Source organism: Gobius niger (genome assembly GCF_951799975.1).
Source record: "Gobius niger genome assembly, chromosome: 4".
NCBI classification, from domain to species: Eukaryota; Metazoa; Chordata; class Actinopteri; order Gobiiformes; family Gobiidae; genus Gobius; species Gobius niger.
The window spans coordinates 31619807-31644405 of NC_136855.1; the positions used below are offsets into that span (position 1 = coordinate 31619807).

The 24599-nt window shown below is 41.4% G+C and overlaps 1 protein-coding gene across 1 annotated transcript in view; it reads left to right on the plus strand.

Annotated features, from left to right (window-relative positions):
- LOC306961767 (neural-cadherin) overlaps nucleotides 1-24599 on the plus strand; it is a 424067-nt gene that overhangs the window by 184651 nt on the left and 214817 nt on the right. The window contains exons 8-12 of the mRNA XM_079554643.1: nucleotides 6183-6355; nucleotides 14438-14606; nucleotides 14978-15148; nucleotides 15220-15392; nucleotides 17167-17334. Coding sequence (XP_079410769.1) covers nucleotides 6183-6355; nucleotides 14438-14606; nucleotides 14978-15148; nucleotides 15220-15392; nucleotides 17167-17334 — 854 coding nt within the window. The remainder of the gene's footprint in view (nucleotides 1-6182; nucleotides 6356-14437; nucleotides 14607-14977; nucleotides 15149-15219; nucleotides 15393-17166; nucleotides 17335-24599) is intronic.

Sequence of the window (24599 nt, forward strand, 5' to 3'; positions counted from 1 at the left end):
TACACACGATCTACGCAAGGATCCTCCCTAGTATTTAAGCACATATCCAGCCCATATGTCCGAATAAAGGACTATTATTTGTGCCAGTGGACAATGGTTTTTCCAGGTTAGCCCCATTAGCTTGTTACAATCGCCTACAGTTCATTGTTGATGAAAAGTCTGCAAGAACCCACAAATGCATCCGGCTCAGTGTGTGATCATCTCAAAGGCTGCTTTATATAGTTACCGGCTGTATTGACGTTATTATTGCATAATACTTGCTAATACAGGGGCTAGTCAGCTCCGGGCGAGCTACTTATTTTTTGACATGGCTGATGATCTCACGTTGAAAACAAAGACTCGATAAAGTTGTATTGGGCAGAGAGAGATAATCAGAGGCTGTCAGTGCTTATGAAATGGCTTCTTTTTACTACTAGCTGAGACCCGGCCTTTGGCCGGGCCTCGCTAGTCTCCACATTTGATATTCTGAGATTATGAGTGATGACAAAGAAATGTCCAACCCGTCACACAGTTCAGCTGTAGACCAGTGGTTCCCAACCCATTCCAAAAACTATGGCCACTACAAATGTGTGAAATAATGAATGCAAAAAATAATTTCAAACCAACTGCAATTGGAGTGTTTGATGCACCCGTACTCCTTTCTTATAAACTACAACGACAATATTTTGGCTAAACTCAGGGAATAGAATTCAAGAGACAGTGGGATAATTATGGATAAATATTAGGGGTTCAGCTCTAACGGTTTGGTTCACGGTGCAGGACCAGTGTTGTGGTGCATCACGGTAGTGTACAATAAAAAAAAAAATAAGTAGGTTTAGAACTGAAATAGCCTAATGATCGTTGTTAGACAGTATTTATAACCTGACAATAAAATTGGCAATGCTTTCCAAGCTGCTTTAGAATAAAATGTACCTCTGGGCTGACAATACGTGAAAGCAAAATCGAAAACAAATGGTACAGCAGCAAAGTTAAAAAAAAAAAGAAAGAAAAAAACAACGCAGTGCAGGCCATGCGCTCGTTAAGTGGTAGTCAGTACTGTCGCCACACACACGCACGCGCCCTGTTTGGATGCGCGCACACGCACGGCAGCACCAACCACGCACACACTCAGTACTGTCGCCAGGCTTCCTGGTGTTCCCAAACGGTCTCCCATCCCAGTCCTAACCAGGCCCTTCCCTGCTTAGCATCCGAGGAACGGTCTCCCATCCCAGTTCTAACCAGGCACTTTCCTGCTTAGCTTCAAAGTCGGTATGGGAAATAAACATGGCGGCGCCCAGGCGGCGGCCATTGAGATAGCGTTTTCTATAATAGATAGTCTCCCAGGGGCAGCTCACAGACCCCAGGGGCAACGCTTAGCTATCCTGCCCAGCCTTCGAGGCTCCGAGCCGGGCGGGAGACCGTACAACAGGGCAGTGCGTGGCTAAAAGTGTCCACTGAAGGCAGGAGGGGAGGCGGGAGGTACGAGCCCCACATGTAGGGAGTCAGAACAGTCTGCATCATAAAATATCAGCTATACAATTGTATTCCTCTCTTAGCAGAAAATGAAGCAAGCAGAGCGAACAAAAACACTCCAGCAGAACCGGAACTTGCGAAGACTATTGTTGTTATTGTTACCCATAATGCACCGCAAAATTCAGTCGCTCCCCCTCCCATCGGATGAAATTTTGGGAGAGCAGAACGCCCGAATTAAAGGTCCTATATCATGCAAAATCGACTTTTTGGAGCTTTTAGCCATGTTGTTATGCTATTTCCTTATCAAAAACACCCCCAGAGTGGTTTGTGGCTTCATTCACGCAGCTCTCAGTAATCCTCCTGAATCCTGCTCTCTGAGCAGCTGCTCCTCCCTCTCCTGGTGAACGACTGAGTGTTCAGTTGTGTTGTAACAGCGGAACGGAAGTGCTCGACGTCTGTAATGTAATGTCTTAATTCTATGCTTACGGACGGATTTTAATTTGTAAAACAGCGTTTTCATTATTTCTGTCGTAAGAGAGAAACAAAGAGAAAAATGTGCCCGAGGTGCTTCCAGGTCAGCTGTGGCCAAAGCAAACACATCCCCTGAGCGTCTGAACAGATCAGTCATGTTAGCGCTGCAGCTGTGAAGATGGAGCTCGTTACCTATTCTGCACACACCTGTTCTTTATTCTTAACTAACGATAATGTCACGGAGAAAAAGAAGCGCGTTTGGCTACGGAGTTTATTCAACCTTTTTCAGGAAGAGGCCACTCGTCTAGCTGTTTTTTTCTCCGGGATTCAGCGACTATCAGCCAAAATATTGTTTTTCTGTGACTGTCACTGATGGATGTTTGGTGAACCTTCGCCAGAATCAAAGTGGATTAACTTTTATAACCAACGCGAGTCCCACAATGTAAACAGCGATGGACCAGAGTGGTGAGTCAATCCAAACGCGGGTTAGCTTGTGTGTTAGCATTTTAGCATGTGTGTTAGCCTCGGTCCCAGAGGAGGAGCGGACTTGTTGTTTGTGTCAGTTAAATGATATTGAAAATGAATTACATTTTGTGTTTTATTGTCCTTTGTATCATGAACCGAGAAGGCAATTATTTTGTAAACTGTATGATGTTGCTGTACATTTGTTTGAAATCTCCGATGAGGAAAGGCTTAAGTTCTTGTTCAAGTATAAGCCATTTCATTTGTCTAAGTTTTTAAGCGCTTGGCTTACGCGGAAGAGGACACTCTTTGTTTAATGTTTTTCCGACGTCTGCCTGCATTTTTGTGTCTTATAAGCCCATGCGGGCTGGGCACCTTTGGGTGCAAGACACCAAATAAGAAATAAACTAAACTAAACTAAAACTATGAAGCTGTGTTGCAGATGTCAACTCCGTAGAACTGCATCGTGAAGTAACTTCACTTATTGCTGTTTATTTATCTTACGGTAAAGTTGTATGCGCGGAGAGAGGGGGCGGAGTTAACTGAATCGAAGTGTTTTGTCTTCCGGGTTCGAAAAATACCTCCAGAAAACACTTATATTTATCACAAAAATGAGTGCTCCATAGTGGTAGAGGTACAATATATCATATAAATGCCTATACTTAACTTTGGAATGGCTAAAATAGCATGATATAGATCCTTTAAGACATTTCAATAGTAATCCAACCGTCATCATCAGTTTGGTCTTTGAGACTGAGCACTGGTCTTATATACACAGCTGTAAACGATGACCCATGAGACCACACCTGGGTCAGTCTGTGTTGCCAGATAAGATGGTATACCTCCCTTTGAGCCAATCCTCCTTTAGTCTAAGGGGGAAAAGTTTTTAGCTCTCAAACTTCTGAGGTATTGTCTTTAGCACAGCACTATAAGTAGTAGACAAATTGTGCCTTAGCCCCCCCCCCTGTTCAGAGAGGCTTCTCCACTTTAACATAGATGGCCTCCTTTATGCCCAACGTCGATGTTGATACATGCACTTGTGTAAAGGCTAGGGATGCACCAATACCAATACCAGCATCAGGACGATACAACATGCTTGTACTCATACTCGTACTCATTAATGAGGTCCCGATACCAGAAACCGCTACCACTTGACGTGCGGCCAGCGCCTCTCCACTGAGGAGAGAAAATAGCAACAAACTGGAAATACAATATTCCACGTAAAGCTGACTTTATTACAGACTACACTCCCTAAATCAGAGTCTGCAGCGTGGAGTCTGCAGTGTTTACAAGAGACAGGCTAAAGTTGCTAATGTTGCTAACTAGCTGCTAACTCGCGGCTAGTTAGCTTATTCATTTGAATAACTAACCAAGCGACTGAAAAGTACTCAGAAAATCCAAATTAAAGAGATACGGCATGTCCATATGGAGCGAAAATGAGCTGCAGCAAAACAATCAAATTGCAGTTAACAACTCACTGAGTTGCTATAAACAAACACACAAGAAAATCCACACGGAGCTGAAGTAAAGGCGAAAAGAGACCCTTTAGCTGCAGTAATAAGCAACCATCTCAATACTATTGTTAAATAAAAATACATAAATGAATAAAGCACAAGCATTGAGGAGCTTTTGTCTATGATGGACAGTGCAATAAAAATGTAAAAAATATACTGAATGAAAGTATAAAGTATAGTCTACTTTACTTAAGGAAATATAAATTAGTAAAGGAACTGATTACAAACCAATCTGCTGTGAAAAAGTAAGTATGTTGAAGATAATGCCTTGCATCCCTAGTAAAGGCTGCTTGGTCTCACCTATGTACAAGTCTATACAGATTTGAAATGTTTTAAAAATGATTATAAATACTAATTACTTTTTACAGAAAGGGGTCTTGAGTTGGTTGAGGTATTTGGGGGTCTCGGCCTGAAAAGTTTGGGAACCCCTGGTGGTGTTGTCCAGTTATGATGCAAAATATTCTTTTTTATCAGACCGTAGATTTGTTTTTGTACCTTCAACTTCTCTCCTCCTGGAGTCTTTCTCTGAATGTGATCTTGGTGCCAGTTTTGTCATTTGCTTTAGCAGGTTTTGCCAGTCCGACTTCTTCAGTGCAGCAGCAGACGATATTGCAATGATTTTGGAACTCCTCTGAGAACGAGTGTAGGAAGTGAAAAGTCAGAAGATGACAAGCTACAAAAACAAATCCATGGCCTGCTAAAAAAAGAACCCTTCTTTACGATTCACATCCATGCGAGCCCCAGAACAGATGCTAATAAAATGCAATGGAGACCAAAATGAGCAAAAATAAATAATAAAGAAAAATGTTTACCATAAATAAATTGGAACAAATTTCTGCACTATTTGTGGACGTTGTGTTTAAAGGACTAGGCGGACGGGAAGCAGCCTTGCCTTTTACAGTCTTGTTAAAACCGCTCACTGGGTAACGGGTCAGTAAGTTATGAATGATTTTACATTACATTAAATTGATGCTTCTAATCTCAGTTATAATGTTCTCTCTAGCCTGAAAAAGCAGTGAATTCAAGCTGGGATGGAGACAGATCACTCAACCAATGCCATTAAACCGCAGAGCCACAGCGGCGGCTAAAAAAATCATAAAATCCAGAGGGAGAATGGTCTCGCTCATGCACTAAATATACATTATTAAACACCATCACACTGTGGGCACATGAGTGGTCTTGACAATCATCATGCAGCTCATAAAGTGTCCCTCTTTCTGGTCTTCTGAGTCTCTCTGAAGGTGGGAAAGCCTAATCACCATATAGCAATTCTTCTGTGCCTGTCAGACGTATTCTAATACATTTCAAAACTACTAAGCACATTTTTATAATGCATAATCTTCAATTGAGAAGCTAAATTAAACAAAGATCTGGAGAGCTGGATTTTAAAGTGTACCAATGGGCATGTTAATATGGAATATAAAGCTAAAGGTGGTTAAATTTCATACGAGTTGAACAAGTTTCTTATTTCCCACTTTTTGTTATACTCTACAGTATCTAGCTTTTTTTTTTTTTTTTCTCGAGTAGTGGAAGGAAAACAAGTATGTTCTTTACTATATTGCGTTTGTATCAATTGCTGGCAAGTTTTCTGGCATTTCTGTGACCCTAAAAAGTGACCCTACAATTGTGCCTTTAATCTCCTCCTTGTGAAGGATCGTGAAACCAACATTGGCAGATTTGTAGATAAAGCATGACGATGACCTAGCTTCATTTAGACCAAATAGTTTCACACAAAACATCTTCCAAGCTACGCACACTCGATACTTCTTATCTGAATCACTGCCATTTTGTTTTTTCACGGGACAAGTATGTTGTCCTTCTACATCCCCTTAAAACAGTGCAAACAAAAAACACACATTCATACACCAATTGTGAATGGCTGCCCAAGGACAGAAATGAAAGCATGCTTCAATCTTTGAAAGAGTTTAAATCAGACCTGCTAACTATTCTACTGCCGCCCCAGCAAGCGAAACACGCCGAAACTCTTCAGTGGGTTGATCTTTGTTGAAGATGTTTTAATTCTTGCTTCAGTGGTTCATGTTACCTCCAGTACGTGGTTTCAATAATGTATTCCTGTGACTAAACTGGCCCTGAGTTTCGAGGGCCATCTCCCTCTCAGGGTTGACAAGTGCAACAGGTTAATGAACCAGAGTCGACTTTGCAAGACGAAGCAGCAAAGGTGTGAAAACAGCCTTCATCTTATAATTAGCCCTTAGGAGCGCATAGCCGCCACAAAAGCCGGAGTCGGCCACCCGTTTTTGACCACATGTGTTTTGATCCCAGGTCTGATCCGCCTGCGCTCCAGCCCGCCTCCACGCCTGCAGGGAGTGGAATATGTCCTCAACGTCACGGCGACCGACGACAATGCCTCGGGCGGCCCTCAAGCGCTGTCCTCCACTGCCCAGGTCATCGTGGGAGTGGACGACGTGAATAACAACAAGCCCGTTTTCGAAAAGGTGAGGCCCCTGCTCATTAAATCCTGTTTATGCTCGCTCATTAACTGCTGAGAGGAGAGGCAGGTAGAAGTGCGATCATGCTATTTCATTTTTCAGGCTGAAAAGAAACTGTCAGCTCCTGAGTGGAGGAAATCCATTATTGCTGCACTTAATGCGGTCCTCAGATAGTCTTTGTTTTCCCGCATAAAAAGTTGTTTATCCAACTTTGTGGGAAATTAATGATGGCGTGTTATGATTACGATCCACAAAACCATTAGCTTTTGTTTGTAGCATATTCTGACACCGCATATTATTTGATTGTCTAATTACTCGCAGAATGGCAAAAAGGTCAAACTCACTGAGTGCTCTGATTTGAGCCACAGATTCACAGTCTTCAGTCTTGTTTTGTGCATGTGCACGCTTATGTTTCTGTAAATAGAAAGTGTAAATTCGCATTAATCAACACAATAACTGACATCCACTCAACTGAAAGGTTTCAATATTACAGCCTGAAAACAGTTTTCCTATTTAATAAAAATTCATTATAGTCTGATAAATGTATTCTGCGAGTTAGAAAAGAGAATAATAGATACGGACGAGGTGGGTGGCCTAGTCAAGGGGCAAGAAAGCTTCCAATGGGAAGTTTTTCAAAAGTTTTTTAACCTTTTTCTGGCAAGTCATTATCATATTTATCACACACAAATAAAGTCAAGTCAAACTTGGATCATCATACATGTCTTTACTTTAGTTAGTTTTAGTTTAGTTTAATTTATTGTCATTGTAAAAAAAACAACATTTAAACAAACACAAACAACATTTAAGGCACAAGCAAAAACGGTCAATATAATATAGGCACATTTCAAGAAGGCTACAACACGAAAAACGAAGAACTGTGTATGCTACTGCAGGAAAATATTCATTAATAAATACATTGATTTAATCAGCGGCATATCAGAGACTAGCATTCAGTAGCTGGCTGACTTTATAAAGAAAACGCTTTGCCCGCCTGGCAGTGTTTGTTTTTATAGTCCGATGATGTCTGCCTTTTCTGTATCATATTGTCCAGTGCAAGAGAACACGGCACTCAAAGCTAGCGTGAGCATATGTAGCATGAAGCTAACATTAAAGTTCAAATTCCCCGTTATTTACTGTATGTATTTATGGGCTGTTGAACCACTTTGCTCCTCCCCATGTCTGTGTACCTTTATTTAGAAAGTAGTATCTTCATAATTCATAATTTGTTAAAGAGTAATGGGTGGAAGAGTTCTTTATGCCCCTCTTTGTTTTCCCCCATGGCAGCTTTGAACATTTCCAGATTCCACAGGTATCTTTACGGTAACTTAAACCCAAACTGTACCCGAAGGCTCCTTATGTCACTTCTGACAGCTACGACAGGTGAAATCACATCTACTGTTTCTATCTCAGGAGGGTCAGTACTGTAGCACTTAGTAAGTAGCGTGGACATAAAGTGACGTGCAGCTAATGTGTCTTGTCTTAATGTAATTCATTATGTTTCTTTATCGTCCACATATGTCTTCTTTCATTTCTCAGCCCGTCTCCTCTCCTCATATGGCGTCTTTATTATGCCTGCGTCTTTCCTCTGTGGAGCAGCCATTAGCGGGCTCGACCCCTGTCTTTGCACTCTCCTCTCTTTTACTACATCATCTCAGTCTTTTAATTAAAGCTTTGAGGGACGTGGGCCAAATTCCCAGGTGGCCGCCCAGACAGGCAGACCTACGTGGGATACATGTCTCAATTTCAAATGCTGCGACTTCTCAAAGCCTCCTGTTGTATCCCGTGCCAAGATTGTAGATTGTGGGAGCTCGCCGCGTAAACCTCACTCAAACACACTCCCGGGGAAAGAAGAGTCAGTCCCTTTTGGCTTCACCTTTTAGCGGGGGAAGATTCACAAACGGGTCGGTGATGAGAGACAGGAGGAGGAGGAGAGGGGGGGGGAGAGGCGTCTCTGGTCCGCAGCGTTTCATGTGCTCGGTATGCAAGCAATAAAAAAAAATAAAAAAAAGAAGATATTTCCTGCTGGCATCCGAGCGTATGAGTCATGCTTCTCTGTTGCGCTGGCAGGATGCTGATTGCAACAGACAAACAAGCCCCCAACTCCCTCAGGGAAAGGGAGATATTGAAGATATATATTGAGATAAAAATAAATCAAATAAAAGCATGTGTGGGGGAAAAAAAAAAGACGAGGAAGCCGAGTTTTTAGACAAGGTCACATTAGGGCAATCATTTGAAGTTTGAAGGGCAAAAAAAAAAAAGAGCAGGAAAAGTAGCCTGTTATGATCAGTTAAGACATTGGCAGTCGGTGTTTGCGCGGTCGCCGGCAGTCAGCAGCTGGACACCGGAGCAGAAAGGGGCCCTTTTATCTTGTTTTGATGCCTGATCTTATAAGGCACTACATCCACTCTGGAGCGGTGGGACGGATCAGTGGACCAAGACACAAGGAGCAATATACACACTCACACAGGGAGACAGAGATAAATGCCGGGGCTCGGGGATATTGGCAAAGCCGCTGTATTGCCACCTCAAGAAGTAAGCCTATCCCAAAGCCCACTGTAATGACTGCTCAAAGGTCCTATTTCATGGACTATTCCGGCTTGATGGAAACTCATTTTGAATACCTTTGGGCGATGGATAATAATATGTATGTTTTTTGGAGTGAATGGGTGTTTTTAAAGAACAACCAAAAGCAATTCAGCGTTTTTTTTTCTGAGCGTGCAAAATTGCTGAGGCTCACCCTCATGTTGACGGAAAGAGAAGTAACTAATAGCTGCGACAAGCCTGGTGAAGGTGTAAGGAATTAACAAACGCAGATTGGCAGAAGCAGGTGTGGGGCACATGTTTTTTTGGCTCTTGGATAATTAAAACATGCGTAAAAACAAAACAAAAGCTGTCCCCCCCCCCTCCCCCAAGAGCAGTTCCTTTGGCTCGTGTCACATTATGGTGTAATCGGTGGTGAACCAAAAATAATGTGTTACGCATGTTTGGGAATAGGATGTGGTGAACGATGTAGCACTCGAGGACCAGACTTGTTTTACCAAGTCATTTCCTGCTCTGCAATCTTTCTAAGTTTGGAAGTGACATTTTATGAAGGTCCAATCAGCTGAACAGTCGTTGTTAGTTCTGAATGTTTTTCTTGAGCCCATTACTTCATATTCTGGCTTAGAAAAATAACATGAAAATAAATGCAAGTGTAATGCGTACTTGCTTTAAATAATAATAATAATAATAATAATAATAATAATAATAATAATAATAATGATAATAATAATAATATAATAAAAACTTCACCCTTAACTCCAACACATTATTATTATTATTATTATTATTATTATTATTATTATTATTGTTTTCAAATAATATGTTTTATTAATACTGATCTTTTTTTTATTATTGTTGACAATTAAAGCAATACTAAGTAACTTGTTTACCTTAATAAATCCTTTTCCTAGTCCCTCTGGGAGTAATACAAGTGTTCAACTCCCTCTGGTGTCTCTGGTCAGAAAACCATGCTTGCAACTTCACTGCCACCGGGTCGGAGTCACCAATACACACTAATGGAATTATGAAGAAGAAGCTAACAGGCTAACGGGCAAAGCTAACTGCGGGCTAGCGCCAGTTAAACAGTATTTACAGCCAAGTTGGAGTGATTAAGACTTATCCCCATTGTGTATTGTACAATATCCCTCTCTCTCTTTGTCTTTTCTGTCAGCGTAGCATTTAATATCAAGGACAATTAATAAGTTAAAAAAACGCAACGTGCTACGACACCTGCAGTGGCGCTTTTGGCCTCTAGGGTGCACGAGTTACTTAGTACTGCGTTAAAGCTGGGGAACCTGACTTTTTGTTGTTGTTAAGTAAATGTGTTTTTACCACAACAGAGTATGATGTAAACACTGCATAAAACACACCTTGTTGCACGGTCTTCACCTCATTTTTTATTGAGCGATAGAACATAGAAGTAGAATGTCAATTAGTAAAATTCTTCTTCTCTTTACCACTAATCAAAGCTGTACCCAAGCTTGAAACATACACACAATTTGCTCGGGCCTGTAGGAGGGATTGCGAGAACTAGAAAGGAGTTTGGGCCAAGTCGAAAAATGTCACAGTTTGTGCAGGAAAACGAAGACTTCGACTTGACTTTAGTCCTACGTGACTCGGTCTTGAACTTTATATATTTGTTTTACTGCACTGCAAATATGGGGTGTGGAATGGTTTTAAAAGGAGGTGCGACTGGGTATAGTTTGACATCCCCTTAGATTTCTGGTTCAGGGAAGAGGCACTGATTGGTGTCCATGCATGATCTTGATTTTAACCACGTTCTTCAACACCCTTTTACTCTGAACGTCAAAAGCTACAACACTGAAGCTCATCATGAAACCCACATTGTTGTTTGTCTACGGGTGTTGTATTGAACGCGGTGTGAAAAGCACCAGCGCGGAGCACAAAACCGCTCCGGTCAATGCTGCATCTCCAAACCCATTAAGCTGTGGGACAATGCGATGCCGTGGATGCCTGCTGCGTATTATGCGGACAATAGGCTGAATCAGAGACAGCATGCTCATTGTTGCGGTGCTGCCAGGCTAACGTCTGCTTTAATGCGCGCTTGATTCAGGGAAGGTACTCCAAGTCCAGGTCACGCTCTGAATCACGCAAAGGTCGACGAAATCAAAAGCAAAACAGCTTCTGCAATCTGTGAACAAAAAAACATGTAATGAGTGATTTACATGCACAATTCCACGCCTGGTTTGTATTCCTACCCAAGCTTGAAATGAAATAGTTATTAGAGAACTTAATATCATTCATAAATGATCAATCAACTTTGACTTTTAAAATATTTCACTCACATTGCGCAATGAACAAACAGCCTCATTAAAGAGATGTTTTCAGACAGAAGAAGCAGTGTTTCTCATTATTTATTTGAGAAAGGAAGAATAAAGGAAATGGTATTAGTTGAATTCCCCCTTGTACTACACTATGGATCTGAAGCATTTATGGTCTTTCTCAAAAGGATGTTATAAAATAACAGCAACATTTATGACCCAACTGCTGAAATATTTACAATATGAGCCAAAGGGGTCTGTCTTAGTCAGTAAATTGAAGAAATGTTGGCCCTGGCTGTAAAGTTCTTACAGGAGAATACTTGAATGTTCTTAAACCCTAAAATAAAGCTAAAGTATTTTGTTAATTTATAGCATTTAAAGTTAAGTTTAAAAATCAAAGAACCTTGAGTTTTTAACAATGCCTTTTGTGAATCTGTGCAGTGGATTTGCATTTGCAATTTCTAAGCCATAGCCATGTGTTTATTGGTGAGTTACTGGTTTATTGGTGAGTTACTGGTTTATTGGTGAGTTACTGGTTTATTGGTGAGTTACTGGTTTATTGGTGAGTTATTGGTTTATTGGTGAGTTATTGTTTTATTGGTGAGTTACTGGTTAATTGATGAGTTATTGGTTTATTGGTGAGTTACTGGTTTATTGGTGAGTTATTGGTGAGAAACTGTTTTCAACAAACATTGAAAAGAGTTGGGTAAAATGGTTTATTGGTGAGTTGCTGGTTTATTGGTGAGTTACTGGTTTATTGGTGAGTTATTGGTTTATTGGTGAGTTATTGGTTTATTGGTGAGTTATTGGTTTATTGGTGAGTTATTGGTTTATTGGTGAGTTACTGGTTTATTGGTGAGTTATTGGTTTATTGGTGAGTTACTGGTTTATTGGTGAGTTACTGGTTTATTGGCGAGTTATTGGTGTGAAACTGTTTTCAACAACCATTGAAAAGAGTTGGGTAAAATGACCTAAATTACAGTATGGTGGTTCTTTATTGTTCCATTTTCTGTCTTCTCACACATTGACACAACTTTTTTTGTGATCCTTACGGCATATCTTTGTCCGATGTATTTCTGTTTAATCTGCTCAGTATAAATGCCACTAACATGAACAGGCACAGACACACTGTGGCATCCTTTCTTGGACAGCTCCATTGCCAGACCGCCTGGTACGAATGGGTTACTACAGCTGATGTGTCCACACTGGCCCAAGGTTGAAAGCTCGTGGAGGGGGTAACCCTGTCTGCATTTTAAAAGGTTTTGCTTTTGAGGGATGTATATAGATAAATATCTGTGTACCGTTTCAATGTCCTTAAAAAATAGTAAATTGGGTTTGGGTGATGAGTCCTGAGTGCGTTGAGAATCATACATGTTTGATGTAGTCCCCCCATCTAATATTAATTCTTTCTGCTGTGATGGGCATAAATCATAATTGAAGAAAAGGAGCTTGTGATAGATCAACACAATAAAAATCACCAGAAAAGAACATGGACGGAGAATAAGCAATGTGAAATTTTAGAAATGGAAAACAGAAAGAAATTAAAGTGATGGGGAGAGGCGTGAAGTGTGTAAAGAAGAAAAGATTAAAACTGGGCTGGGGAGACATTAATTAGAAGTCAGGGGGAAGCATGGCAGAGGGGTACCTTCCTCCCTCTCTTTGTGCCACATCAGCTGCTTCTATTGAGGCAGCAGCAAACACATACTGTATGCTGGAGAAGAGGAATAAATATAGCAAATAAAAGTCTTGTTGATGCTATAATAAGGTCCATGCACAAAAGGCCAACGTCCAACAAATGGAGAAGTAACAGTGGCTCTCATGCAACCTTTTTTTTTTTTTTATCCAAGTGAGCAACCTCCACTTCAGCTGATCATAAAGATTGGATGTAGGATAGGATTTATTTGTGTTGCGACTAGATAAGCACCGATAAAGCCTTTTTGCTACCCATACCGATACTGAGGTTTGAGTATCTGCCGATATCCGATATTTACCCATACCAAGAGACTTTCTGGGTGAAATATTGAATTGACTCTTTTCTCCATTTTAAGATCAAGAAAGTCATATTTTATTGTCATGATGTTACAGATCAATTATCAATTATATCTATTGATAAACTAATGGATGAACATTAAACAAGGATCACTGGAGTTTTCTGGTGAATGTAAAAGTAAATGACAGGCTTTAGGTTACATTAATATAAACAACTCTCATGAAGTGATCTGATCATTACACATGTGTTGGATCAGTTATTTCTTAAACTAAAATGCAAACACTTGGCTTCAACAGTGTTTTTTTATTTTCATTTCATTGGGCTTTTCTATCATAGTTTCTGACCCAGCCTTGATTAGTTTCCTTTAACAATAGCATGCACCCGCTAGCTTTAGCATGCTATTGCTAGCGCAGTGTTCAAAAATACATTTGCGGAGGTTAGAACTAACTCAGCGCTTGGATTCTCCAAGTTCGTAGCTCTACAATGATATACAGCATGCCCGTATTCACTGAGATTCATGTGGTAAAAGTTGTGTTATTAAGGCTTTGAGAGCCAAAACTGGCATCGGTTCAGTATCAGATATTTGTAGCCGATACCTGATATCATACTTTTTGCAGTATCGGCTCCGATATTGGAAAGACTGCTCAGAATGGTGAAAGTTTCCCAAATGCACATTAATGCTGATTGACAATCCTGTTAAGCTATAGTCGTGGATAAAACAGGTCTTGCTTTTTCATTTATTTGCTCATGTGCTCAACATTACTGACCATTTTACTCGTCACCTGAAGGTTTTTCAGTATAGACTAAGCCCCCCGTCCTCTGGAGGGATGTCAACAACATTGACATTTTGCCTTTCAAAAAAGAGCATCACATGAATTAATCAAAAAGAACAGCTTCCATAACTGAGCTGCTGCTTAAAAATTTATATTATAGACCAAAAGGAGATCATGTCAGCTGAAGAGACTCAAGCCTGACTGTTTTGAGCAATTTGGGTTTGTAGTAAAGAGAAATTGCTAATTTGCAAGTAGTATAATTGTATTACATTTTCTTCACAGTAACATGGACGTAGTTTTGATTGATTTGTTTTGTGAACTAGTTGGATGACTTCCTCCACCTTCAACCGCTGCCTCCCACAGAGAACATTTAGTCCCAACAATAAATCATACCGAGTGCTTTAAAAAGTACATATCAGGTCTCCGTTGAAGTCTCGCATTAGTCTTCCTTTAATTAAATACTTGTCTGAATGTCTGGTACCTGTCCTCTGTCCTCCCTCAGTGTCAGCAGTACCGAGAGTCCACCGCCGTCCTGGAGAACCAGCCGGCGGGGACGTTTGTGCTGCAGGTCCACGCCGTAGACGCAGACGAAGGCTCCAACGGAAAAGTCACGTACGGTTTCATGCACAAGGACTCCACGGTGCCGGCGTTCAGCATCCACCCGGACACAGGTACGGCTGCGGCAACAGTTTAAGGAGAAGATACACTGCAGGGGAACGGGCAGAAATAATATATGTAATATGAAATTAATAGGAGGGTCTGTGCATGAGCCTGTATATTTCTATCTCCCAGGAAGGAAATGACCATATTTGGATTGCAATATCAATTGAGTTGCCTTTTGTGCTACACGTGGCTACCAAATATGTTAATATTCGAATAATATGCATGGGAAACAGGCCGCTGCACCACGATGTTGTAGTGGGCTATTTTCTGGGAAATTTTTGGCTTGTTTGTTGACAAAACATCATAAAATAAGCATCGCAGGTCTTGTATTTCTCTCCTAAACTCAAGCAAATTATGTGATTTTCTAAAATTCTGTCAGGAGTGATTGTGACTGCTCGAAAGTTTGACCGTGAACGACAGCGGGAGTACGCCGTAACAGTCACAGCCACTGACCAGGCGGCAGACCCTCTCATCGGCATCTGCCAACTCAACATCCTCATCCTGGACCAAAATGACAACAGCCCCAAATTTGAGAACATCCGTTATGAGTGTAAGTATAATCAGGGAAATGTCGTTTATTCGTAACATCAGAATACAAACATGTTTTATATAATCATGCAGATTTCCTCCGCGAGGACACCATGATTGGGACCAGTTTCTTGCGTGTGGCAGCACATGACGACGACTTTGGGACCAATGCGGCGGTCACTTACTCCATGTCCAATGAGCAGCCGGAGTACCTCAGGGTAAACCCACTGACCGGCTGGGTCTTTGTCAACCAACCCATCTCTCAGGTGAAAGAACACTAGAAACTAGACCAGTTCGGGGGGATAGGGGAGGGGGGGCTTGTCACCACTGTGATTGGTCAGGCCAATAGTCAGCTTGCATGATTTTGATGTGAAATCATTCAATTAAAGCCACGCTGCGTAGAATTGTATCCAATAAATAAAATAGAAATACAAGCATTTATTTCATGACAGATATTTTCATCATTGAAAAATACAAACAAACATGAGCTTTTGCTGTGAGCGGCTCAGACACGACTGTAACTTTACTGGGAGTGGGTCCCATACTTCCTGACAAAACCCCAGTACTGCAAGTGAAGGTTGATTTCTTCATTGCAAAATGGATAGTGTGTGCTAAAGTGGTGCAAGGAGCAGGTGCAGCTGACATTTGTGTCTCCCGAAAACGCTAAAGGGCTGCAGTGCAAACTCATTTACTTATCAGATTTGTACTACTAATAATAAGCACACACACATAATATTTCAGGTGCAACATACCCGATAAAAAGATTTTTTTTTTTTTTCCTTTTTACTTTTTTTTTACTTATTTACTTACTTTTTCAACATAAACCACAAACACACAAATGGTGGGGGGCTGAGGTTTGAGCCAAGAGACTAATAATTTTTTAGAGTATTAATTTTAGTTGGGAATTAATCTGAGGTTCCCAATATTATGACATTCGGTTCCCATTGAATTTCAACTCCTAAACCTTTTTATTTATTTATTTTTTATTTATGTATGTCTTTCCAATAATTTCTTAGTTTTGGACACTCCCAAAAGACTTGAGTGTGGTCTCCCGCCTGACCACAGCCCCTCCAGCATTGGTCTGCAGTTCTTCCAAACTTGGATGTGACAAAGGGAGTTCTAACATGTGAATTTCTATTATAACCTGCTGTTTTTGCACCTGACTGAGTCATAAGGCCCTTAGATTTTCACATCTTTCCTCTGCAACGTAGAGGAAAGAAATAATTGTATAGGAAGATTATAATTCTCTTCTTGGAGATGATGCAGTGCGACATCAGCTCCTATCTCAATGTTCTATAGGCTCTTCATAAAATGGTTCACTTTCTTCACTTAATCAGACACGAGGGAGGCTGGCATCATTGTGTTCTAACATCTTTCTTCATGGTTGTGTACATACAGACAAATAACTGTACATACAGACAAATAACTGTACATACAGACAAATAACTGAGCTACAATAATAAAGTGTCAAAGCTGGATAATGATGTAAAGTAGTGGGTAGTCCTGATTTTGCTGCACAACTGGTTGCAACGCGAGTCTAAAATAGCAATTCTAATGTGAGTGCCTTAGGACTTTGTATTGTACTGTAACATTTGGCATCAGACCAGTGTTCTGTATTCCCCACACAATCTTTACACAAAACTTGTTTTAATGAGTACTACTGTCTAAGTTTAGAAACACTATGAGCCTACACACAAACACATGCCAATGGGGTGCACTTGTGTTTTTTATTTCAAAGAAAACAACAGAGTCCAACGCTAAAGTGTGAACCGACTTATTATGTATCATTCCTATTTACAATGATAATTTGAAGTTATATGTGTTACGTATCTAAAATATGTGCATCTCTCTGAGTTATTGACCTTCTGAAGTGTTGCTTTTTATGAGCTCTTTGGATTCTTTAAAAGCATTTAACCCTATTTAACTGCAATTAGTATATCGCTTAATTCTATGTATGATGCCTATTTAGTGTAATTATCTGTGTGATTCGCTGATTTTAAGCTTTACAGGTTCAAGCTCTTTCTGACTTTCTTTTCACAGCGGACTTACATCACCAGAGAGATCGTGGCCACCGACGGAGGGAACAGGACGAGCTCTGTGGAACTCTCCGTGACAATCACCAATGTGAAGAACCAGCCTCCTCAATGGGAGAAGGACAGCTACAGCGTGGTCATCCCTGAGAACACCGTCCGGGACACGCCTGTTGTGGTAGGTCTGATATTCCCTCCAGGGTACTGAGACAATGCGCACAACAAACACGGCTGCAGGCTACGCTTATATGCAACTATACCGTCATAGAGGCAGGATAGCTGAAGTTTCTTGTCCAAGGACCAAAGGTGTTCAAGGTTCTTGTGCAGTGTGCAAAAGAGATGAGTGCCATTGAAATAACTCAACGGATGCTTGAAAATTTCTCTTTACATAGCAGTGTTTTTCATTACCAGATTTGTTTCTGTGCCATAAAAGTATAAAGTCAGTTGTTATTAATTAAATTGCTGCTTTTGCAAATGAACTCTTTGACTAGCGCTGGTTAAATGATACTCCAGTACAAGTAAACGTGGCTTGGTTCTTTTAGTACATCTCATATTACTGTATCTTAACACATTGAGTGCCAAAAACGGAAAAAAATTGTTTTTGTGTTTTTTTTTTTATTATTATTATTACGAAACTAGACACTCTAATGCACCTTATGTGTGATTTAGGTAGCTCTGTGATGAACAGAAGTGAAATAAATGACCATCAAAAACTTGTGAAGAGTCATGATCTGGACATTTTATATATATTAATGCGTTTCTTTTCTCTTTTTTTTTAGTCCGCGGGGGAATGGTGTTACATAGCTAACAGCTGTACAGCCAACATTTCTCTCTTGCTCTCTGGAGCACGTTTGACAAAGCAGGGTGGCTTCACACGTACATATCGAAACAGTTGAGAGTTTTTAAATGGTCAAAATCGGTCCAAGGGCGACTGAGAAACATCTTGTTTAAGTCTTCACCAGGCAGTTTAAATGCACACGATACAAGGAGATCGATACACACGTGTTTCAAAACGTGTCAACAATGTTTTCTTTGAAAATGGACTTGAAACTAATATATTTAGACATTTGCATCGTCCCATAACGTTATTGTCCGTCCAGAGTGGATAGAGGAGGTTAGGAGGAGAGGAGGTGAGGAGAGAGAGAGGTTAATCAGAAAGGAGAATGTTTGATAACACATTAATTATCTGCAAATCTAGAAATAAATCAGTCATTTTATCAAATTTAGTCTCTGTTTAGATTGAACTGTTTTCACCTATGGAGAGCTTAGATTCTAGTCTTTCAAACGAGCTATAACATGTGTCCATAGCTATAATATTGAATATGCTGTGCTGCTACAAATATCATGAAAACGGTCCGGATTGTCGGCACTCAACAGCTAAATCCCAAAAATAGCATGGCACTCAATGTGTTAAGCCGGGTGTAAACTGTACAATTTTAGCCTTCTGTGACAAACGTTCACTCGCTGTGGGAAAAATCTTAGATTGTAGCTCAAAATCGCAGGTCTTAGGTCGTACAGTGAGACAAGGACAAAGATTTAGGGATTTCAGCATCCCAATGGCCCTGTGTACGAAACTGTTCCTCAGTCGACTGGAACTGACTGGGTGCGAAGGGTCCCTGGTGATTTTGATGGCTTTGCGGGTGAGATGGGTGGAGTACATGTCCTTAATAGAGGGGAGAGGGGCGCCGCAGTTCTTCTCTCGCTGCTCTCACGATGCGCTGGAGGCTCCTTCGGCAGGAGGCAGTGCTGGTGCCGTGCCACACAGTGATGGAGCTGGTCAGGATGCTCTCTATAGTCCCTCTGTAGAAGAAGGCTGGGACTCTGGCTCTTCTCAACTTGCGGAGAAAGTACAGACGCTGATTACTTTTCTTGATGTAGTATGCATGGTCCAGGAGAGCTTCTCTGTGATGTGCACACCCAGGAACTTAGTGCTGGTCACCCTCTCCACTGCAGCACAAGCTGGAGAAAAAGTCCTCGGTTCAGGTGGGGGTTAAAGAAATAGGATAATAGAAAATAGGACCACTGTATGACCAAAGACGAGCTGCGACAGACAACAGGTAGTGTCTGATATTTTAGAAGATGAGTCGCAGAGTGAGCCATCCTCTCGCTGTAACTAGGATCTCTAAGCGTCTCATCAACAAAATACAACATCAGTGCACGCCGCGCCGCAGTGTCGTTTTTTGTGGAAATAAACACTGTACTAGAGGTGGGCAATGGGCATAGATTAATTTTTTTAATCTAGATTAATCTAGATTAATTCTGAAATTAATCTAGATTCATCTAGATTAAAATGTCTCGCTTGAATTCTGCCGAAGCCATTCAGAATATGTGTGCTACCCAAATAATGACAAAAAGTAAGTCTTTGAGAACGAGTTTCTCAAATCAGGTGGTGCGTTAGACCAGGGGCTCATCTCCTGTTTCCAAAATGCATCACAAACTGCTTGAGAACTTTCTACTATGATAATTGGTGATGAAAATAATTCATGTTCAAGAAGATGCACTTGTGTTTACTAACTGTTTATTCAGTTAAACATTAATTTTGAACTGTAGGTCGACATTAGAGGTCCTGATGAACTGTGTACAGTCAGTAGCTTTGTGCCAATCAATTTTCTGGTGACAAACTAAATCTCCTCTTCTGCACACTGACCTGCTACAGAAAAAAGATCCAGGACTTTAATGGTGCTCTTATCGGAGCTTTAAAAGAAAAAAGAAAAACGTTAGATAGAGGCTACTGTTTATAGGCAATGTAGCCTAGGCCAATATTTTTTATTAAACCTTTTTATTACACATTTACTCTGCATTTGGACCTAATGTATTCCCAATTTGTGCAAACACTTAATATATGGGAAGTAAAATACAAGTATAGACCAAAATATAAAGTGTAATATTTTTCAAAATAATCTAGTAATAGTTTGTCATAGTCATAGTTGAGACTGTCCTCCAACAGAAAACGACACAAGTGGTCGTTTGTCTTATCCCTTAATTACGACCATATAAGACGTTTACTAAAACAGCGCCCCCAAGCTCCCATTGAGGGTATGTACATTTACATTACATTTAACCCGATTCAGAAACGACTTTATTTTACGTAGTGTTTTGCGATGACGATTCCAAAACTCAAACGCAAAGAAATAAATCACAAACTTGCAAAATGAGCCCCACATGCAATAAGTAAAGCCGTCCCAGGTCTTCAGCCCTGCCACACCTGTGGAGGAACTGAACGTCCAGCGGTGCCAAAGGCTCTCCAAGCGCGCTCTGCGCTATTACGCATCACACCTCCCCAACCGCAGCAGCGGCGACTATTCACCATCCTCATCATTTATTACATTATATGTGTGAGCTATAGGTTATCGCCATTTTACTCACAACAACAGCGACACCAAAGCACAACTCACCATTGACGCCTTCGTTTCTTCTCCTCCATATGCGTCACTGCCAACTCCATAAACTCTCCTGTCCGCTTCCATCTCTGTCCTCAAACGTCCTCATGTCTCAGACTCCGTGTCTCCCGTACGTCCGGTTGTCCGGTGACCGCGGCGATCCTCGGACCCGCTCCGGGTTCCAGTGCGTCTGATGCAGGGAAACACCTCTCGTCATCCCGGTAAAGTCTGGCCTCGGCTCCGCTGCTGTTCTCCACAAAGTCCCGCATCTCTGTCAGAGTTCCTCTTGAAAACGTGCAGCCAAATGTCCTGATCAAACTGATGTGGTTCATTTCTCCGCAGTTTCGTCATTTAAGGATAAAAATATAAAACATCACAGCTGTGTTTAGCTCGCGGGTTTTTCCAACTAGATTTGACGGACACTCGCTCTGTCCAATGAAAACACGTGAATCAGCTCGAGGGCGTTTGGGCAGGTGAGCCTGCGCTCTGATTGGCTGAAGAGTCAGCTACGTCATATCCAGTAATATTTGTTAATAATTATCATCATTATATTATAAACAATCTGAAATAAACTGTTGTAAAGCATTTCCTCTGATGTCTGTGATTTATATGGACTAAAGCAGGATTTAACCCTATAGCAAAAGGTGCACAGGAGGGAAGAAAAAAGAAAGGGGTTTATGTATTTGATTTGATTGATTTATTTGTACATTTCTTATTATCTACTACTTATGCATTTATATATTTACCGCAGCAATAACTATTCTTTCTGGGATCCATTTATTTATATTTTTAATTGTTATTTGAGTTTTTTACTTAGTAGTATCTGTACTCGAGTGTAGTTCTCTTTTTACTGAGTAAATCTGCAAGCGGCAAACTGAAGAAAAAAATGAAAATGAATCAAAGCACAATGAATCTAAACCTGTATTAATTTTCTTGTGTCTTATCAAAATAATTGTGATTTATTTTTTTCTGGGGTATTTTTTACACATATCAGAATTTTCAACATTGTTTTATGTTTTTTCTCTGCTTTATCAACACTAAACCTTAATTAGACAAACATTTACTCAGGGGTTATGATGAAATTAAGAAACAAAAACATAATTCTTATAGTTTTCATTATGTCACGTTTCATCTGGACCGTGAGGGTTCGCACATCCATGTGGTGCATGTGTGTGTGTTGGTTGATCATATGTGATGTCGGTGGAGCTCACAGGAGAAGCCACAGCCACATGTGGATCATCAGTGTTAAGTCATGTAACATAAAAGTGAGCGTGTACATTTGACCATCTCAGTGTCGTACACTGGCTCACAAAGGAACCTAAAGAACTGGACACAATTGGACTGTCCAGAACTCCATGAAGCACATCTGTCCCTGCAGCTGTTCATTAGATGTTTACATCATAGGGAATGATGATGATGTTCCTCTGCACAAAACAGATCAGAAATAATGCAACCTCCTCATTACTATTTGATAAAGTCATGTTTACATTTCTATATTTTATTAAAACACACTTGACAGTCGTCTGTATGATTTACATGATGGCGGCACTTGTGGCTGAGTGGTTTGTGCTCTGGCCTCACAGCAAGAGGGTCCTGGGTTAAATTCCCTTTCAGTGTGGGGTTCATCTGCACCCCAACAAAAGATAAGATATGATAAGATAAGATAAACGTCTTTAGCCCCAGAGGGGGATTTGTCTTTTTTCTTGGCGACAGTGCCGCTCATCTGCGCACACACAATCAGACATGACAAAACATTCACACTGAAAGCAAAGTGCCACATCTGCAGTGTCTCTATTACATTTGCTTTAAACATAAAACATGTGCATTAGGTGAATCCTCCAGCAGGTGATTCTGACCATCAGCCTGGCTCCACATCTGGAGATGGTCCCCAGATGCTCCACGCTCCTGCCCACTGCTCCTGACGGCTCGCCTCAGTCGAAGGAGGGGCCAAATGCAGAGACACATTTTGTAATGACACATAAATGATCTTAACCTTTATCTGCACTCATGTGTTTAGCTCATTATGTCATGCATAGAAACACATATGGGTAGAATGATTATTATGACCAAGACATTTATTTTGAATAGAAAAATAATAAAATGTGTAACATTGTCCATATAAATCACAGACATCAGAGGAATTGCTCTATAACAGTTTATTTCAGATTGTTTAAAATATAATGATGATAATTATTAACAAATATTACTGGATATGACGTAGCTGACTCTTCAGCCAATCAGAGCGCAGGCTCACCCCTCGAGCTGATTCACGTGTTTTCATTGGACAGAGCGAGTGTCCGTCAAATCTAGTTGGAAAAACCCGCGAGCTAAACACAGCTGTAATGTTTTATATTTTTATCCTTAAATGACGAAACTGCGGAGAAATGAACCACATCAGTTTGATCAGGACATTTGGCTGCACGTTTTCAAGAGGAACTCTGACAGAGATGCGGGACTTTGTGGAGAACAGCAGCGGAGCCGAGGCCCGACTTTGTCGGGGTGACAGCGGTGCTTCCCTGCATCATGCGCACTGGAACCCGGGGCGGATCCGAGGATCGCCGCGGTCACCGGACAACCGGACGTACGGGAGACACGGAGTCTGAGACACGAGGACGTTTGAGGACAGAGATGGAAGCGGACAGGAGAGTTTATGGAGTTGGCAGTGACGCATATGGAGGAGAAGAAACGAAGGCGTCAGTGGTGAGTTGTGCTTTGGTGTCGCTGTTGTTGTGAGTAAAATGGCGATAACCTATAGCTCACACATATAATGTAATAAATGATGAGGATGGTGAATAGTCGCCGCTGCTGCGGTTGGGGAGGTGTGATGCGTAATAGCGCAGAGCGCGCTTGGAGAGCCTTTGGCACCGCTGGACGTTCAGTTCCTCCACAGGTGTGGCAGGGCTGAAGACCTGGGACGGCTTTACTTATTGCATGTGGGGCTCATTTTGCAAGTTTGTGATTTATTTCTTTGCGTTTGTGTTTTGGAATCGTCATCGCAAAACACTACGTAAAATAAAGTCGTTTCTGAATTGGGTTAAATGTAATGTAATGTACATACCCTCAATGGGAGCTTGGGGGCGCTGTTTTAGTAAACGTCTTATATGGTCGTAATTAAGGGATAAGACAAACGACCACTTGTGTCGTATGGATTTGGAGGACTTGTTGTCATAGTTTGTTAATCAGGCTGTTGGTTAGATTTGGCTGGAGCTGACACGTGTGCGCGTTCACGCCACTGTGTGCGCGTTTGCGGAACATAGACTCCACTCGAATCGGGTATTTCTATGGGTATTTGTGACAGTGCGAGGCTCTGTTCAATATGAAGGAGTTACGTTTCCCTTTTAACAGCGGGTTAGCGGCAGCAGCTCGGGGTTTTTTTACGCAGCATGTCGTTCCCGTGCACACCTGTCTCACCGTGCACACCTGTCTCACCGCGCACACCTGTCTCACCACGCGCACGGCTGCAGAAGGAGGCGCGGAGCGGGGCAGGTCCGACACCGCGCTCTTGTGCAGGGCTTTTAGTGCTTATTTTAGCGCGGGTGATGCGACCCGGTTAGCCCGACTGTTCTCACAGAAGAAGTAAATAAACTCACTGTGGATCAGTCGTAGAACCTGCTGCTCTCCGCCTCTTTATCCGATTCTCACTCGTCTGGTCATAGCGTCCATTTGGCAAAACTTAATCCATAACAAAAGTAGCTCCAGCATCCGCGTGGCAGTTGTTTTGGTTTCAGAGGAATCACGTAACAGTGAGGCTGCGCGTGAGATGCGTTCATGGACCGTAAGAAGTGCGGGAAAGGCGAGTTTTTCACAAATGCGCGGAAAAAACGGACAAATAATTTGCAGTCTGATACTTTGCTTGCGCCAGAGGCCTCAGGCCGGAATACTTTAAGCCCTGCATAAAATATCACGGTGAAAGTCATCATAGCTTGCAGAGTATAGACCCAGCTCCCAACCCAGCTTTGAGAATAGATTAACGGCGATATTTTTTTTATCGCGCGATAAGAGTCTCGCGTTAACGCAGCACGTTAACGCCGTTAACGGCCCATCACTAGTCTGTACATTTATT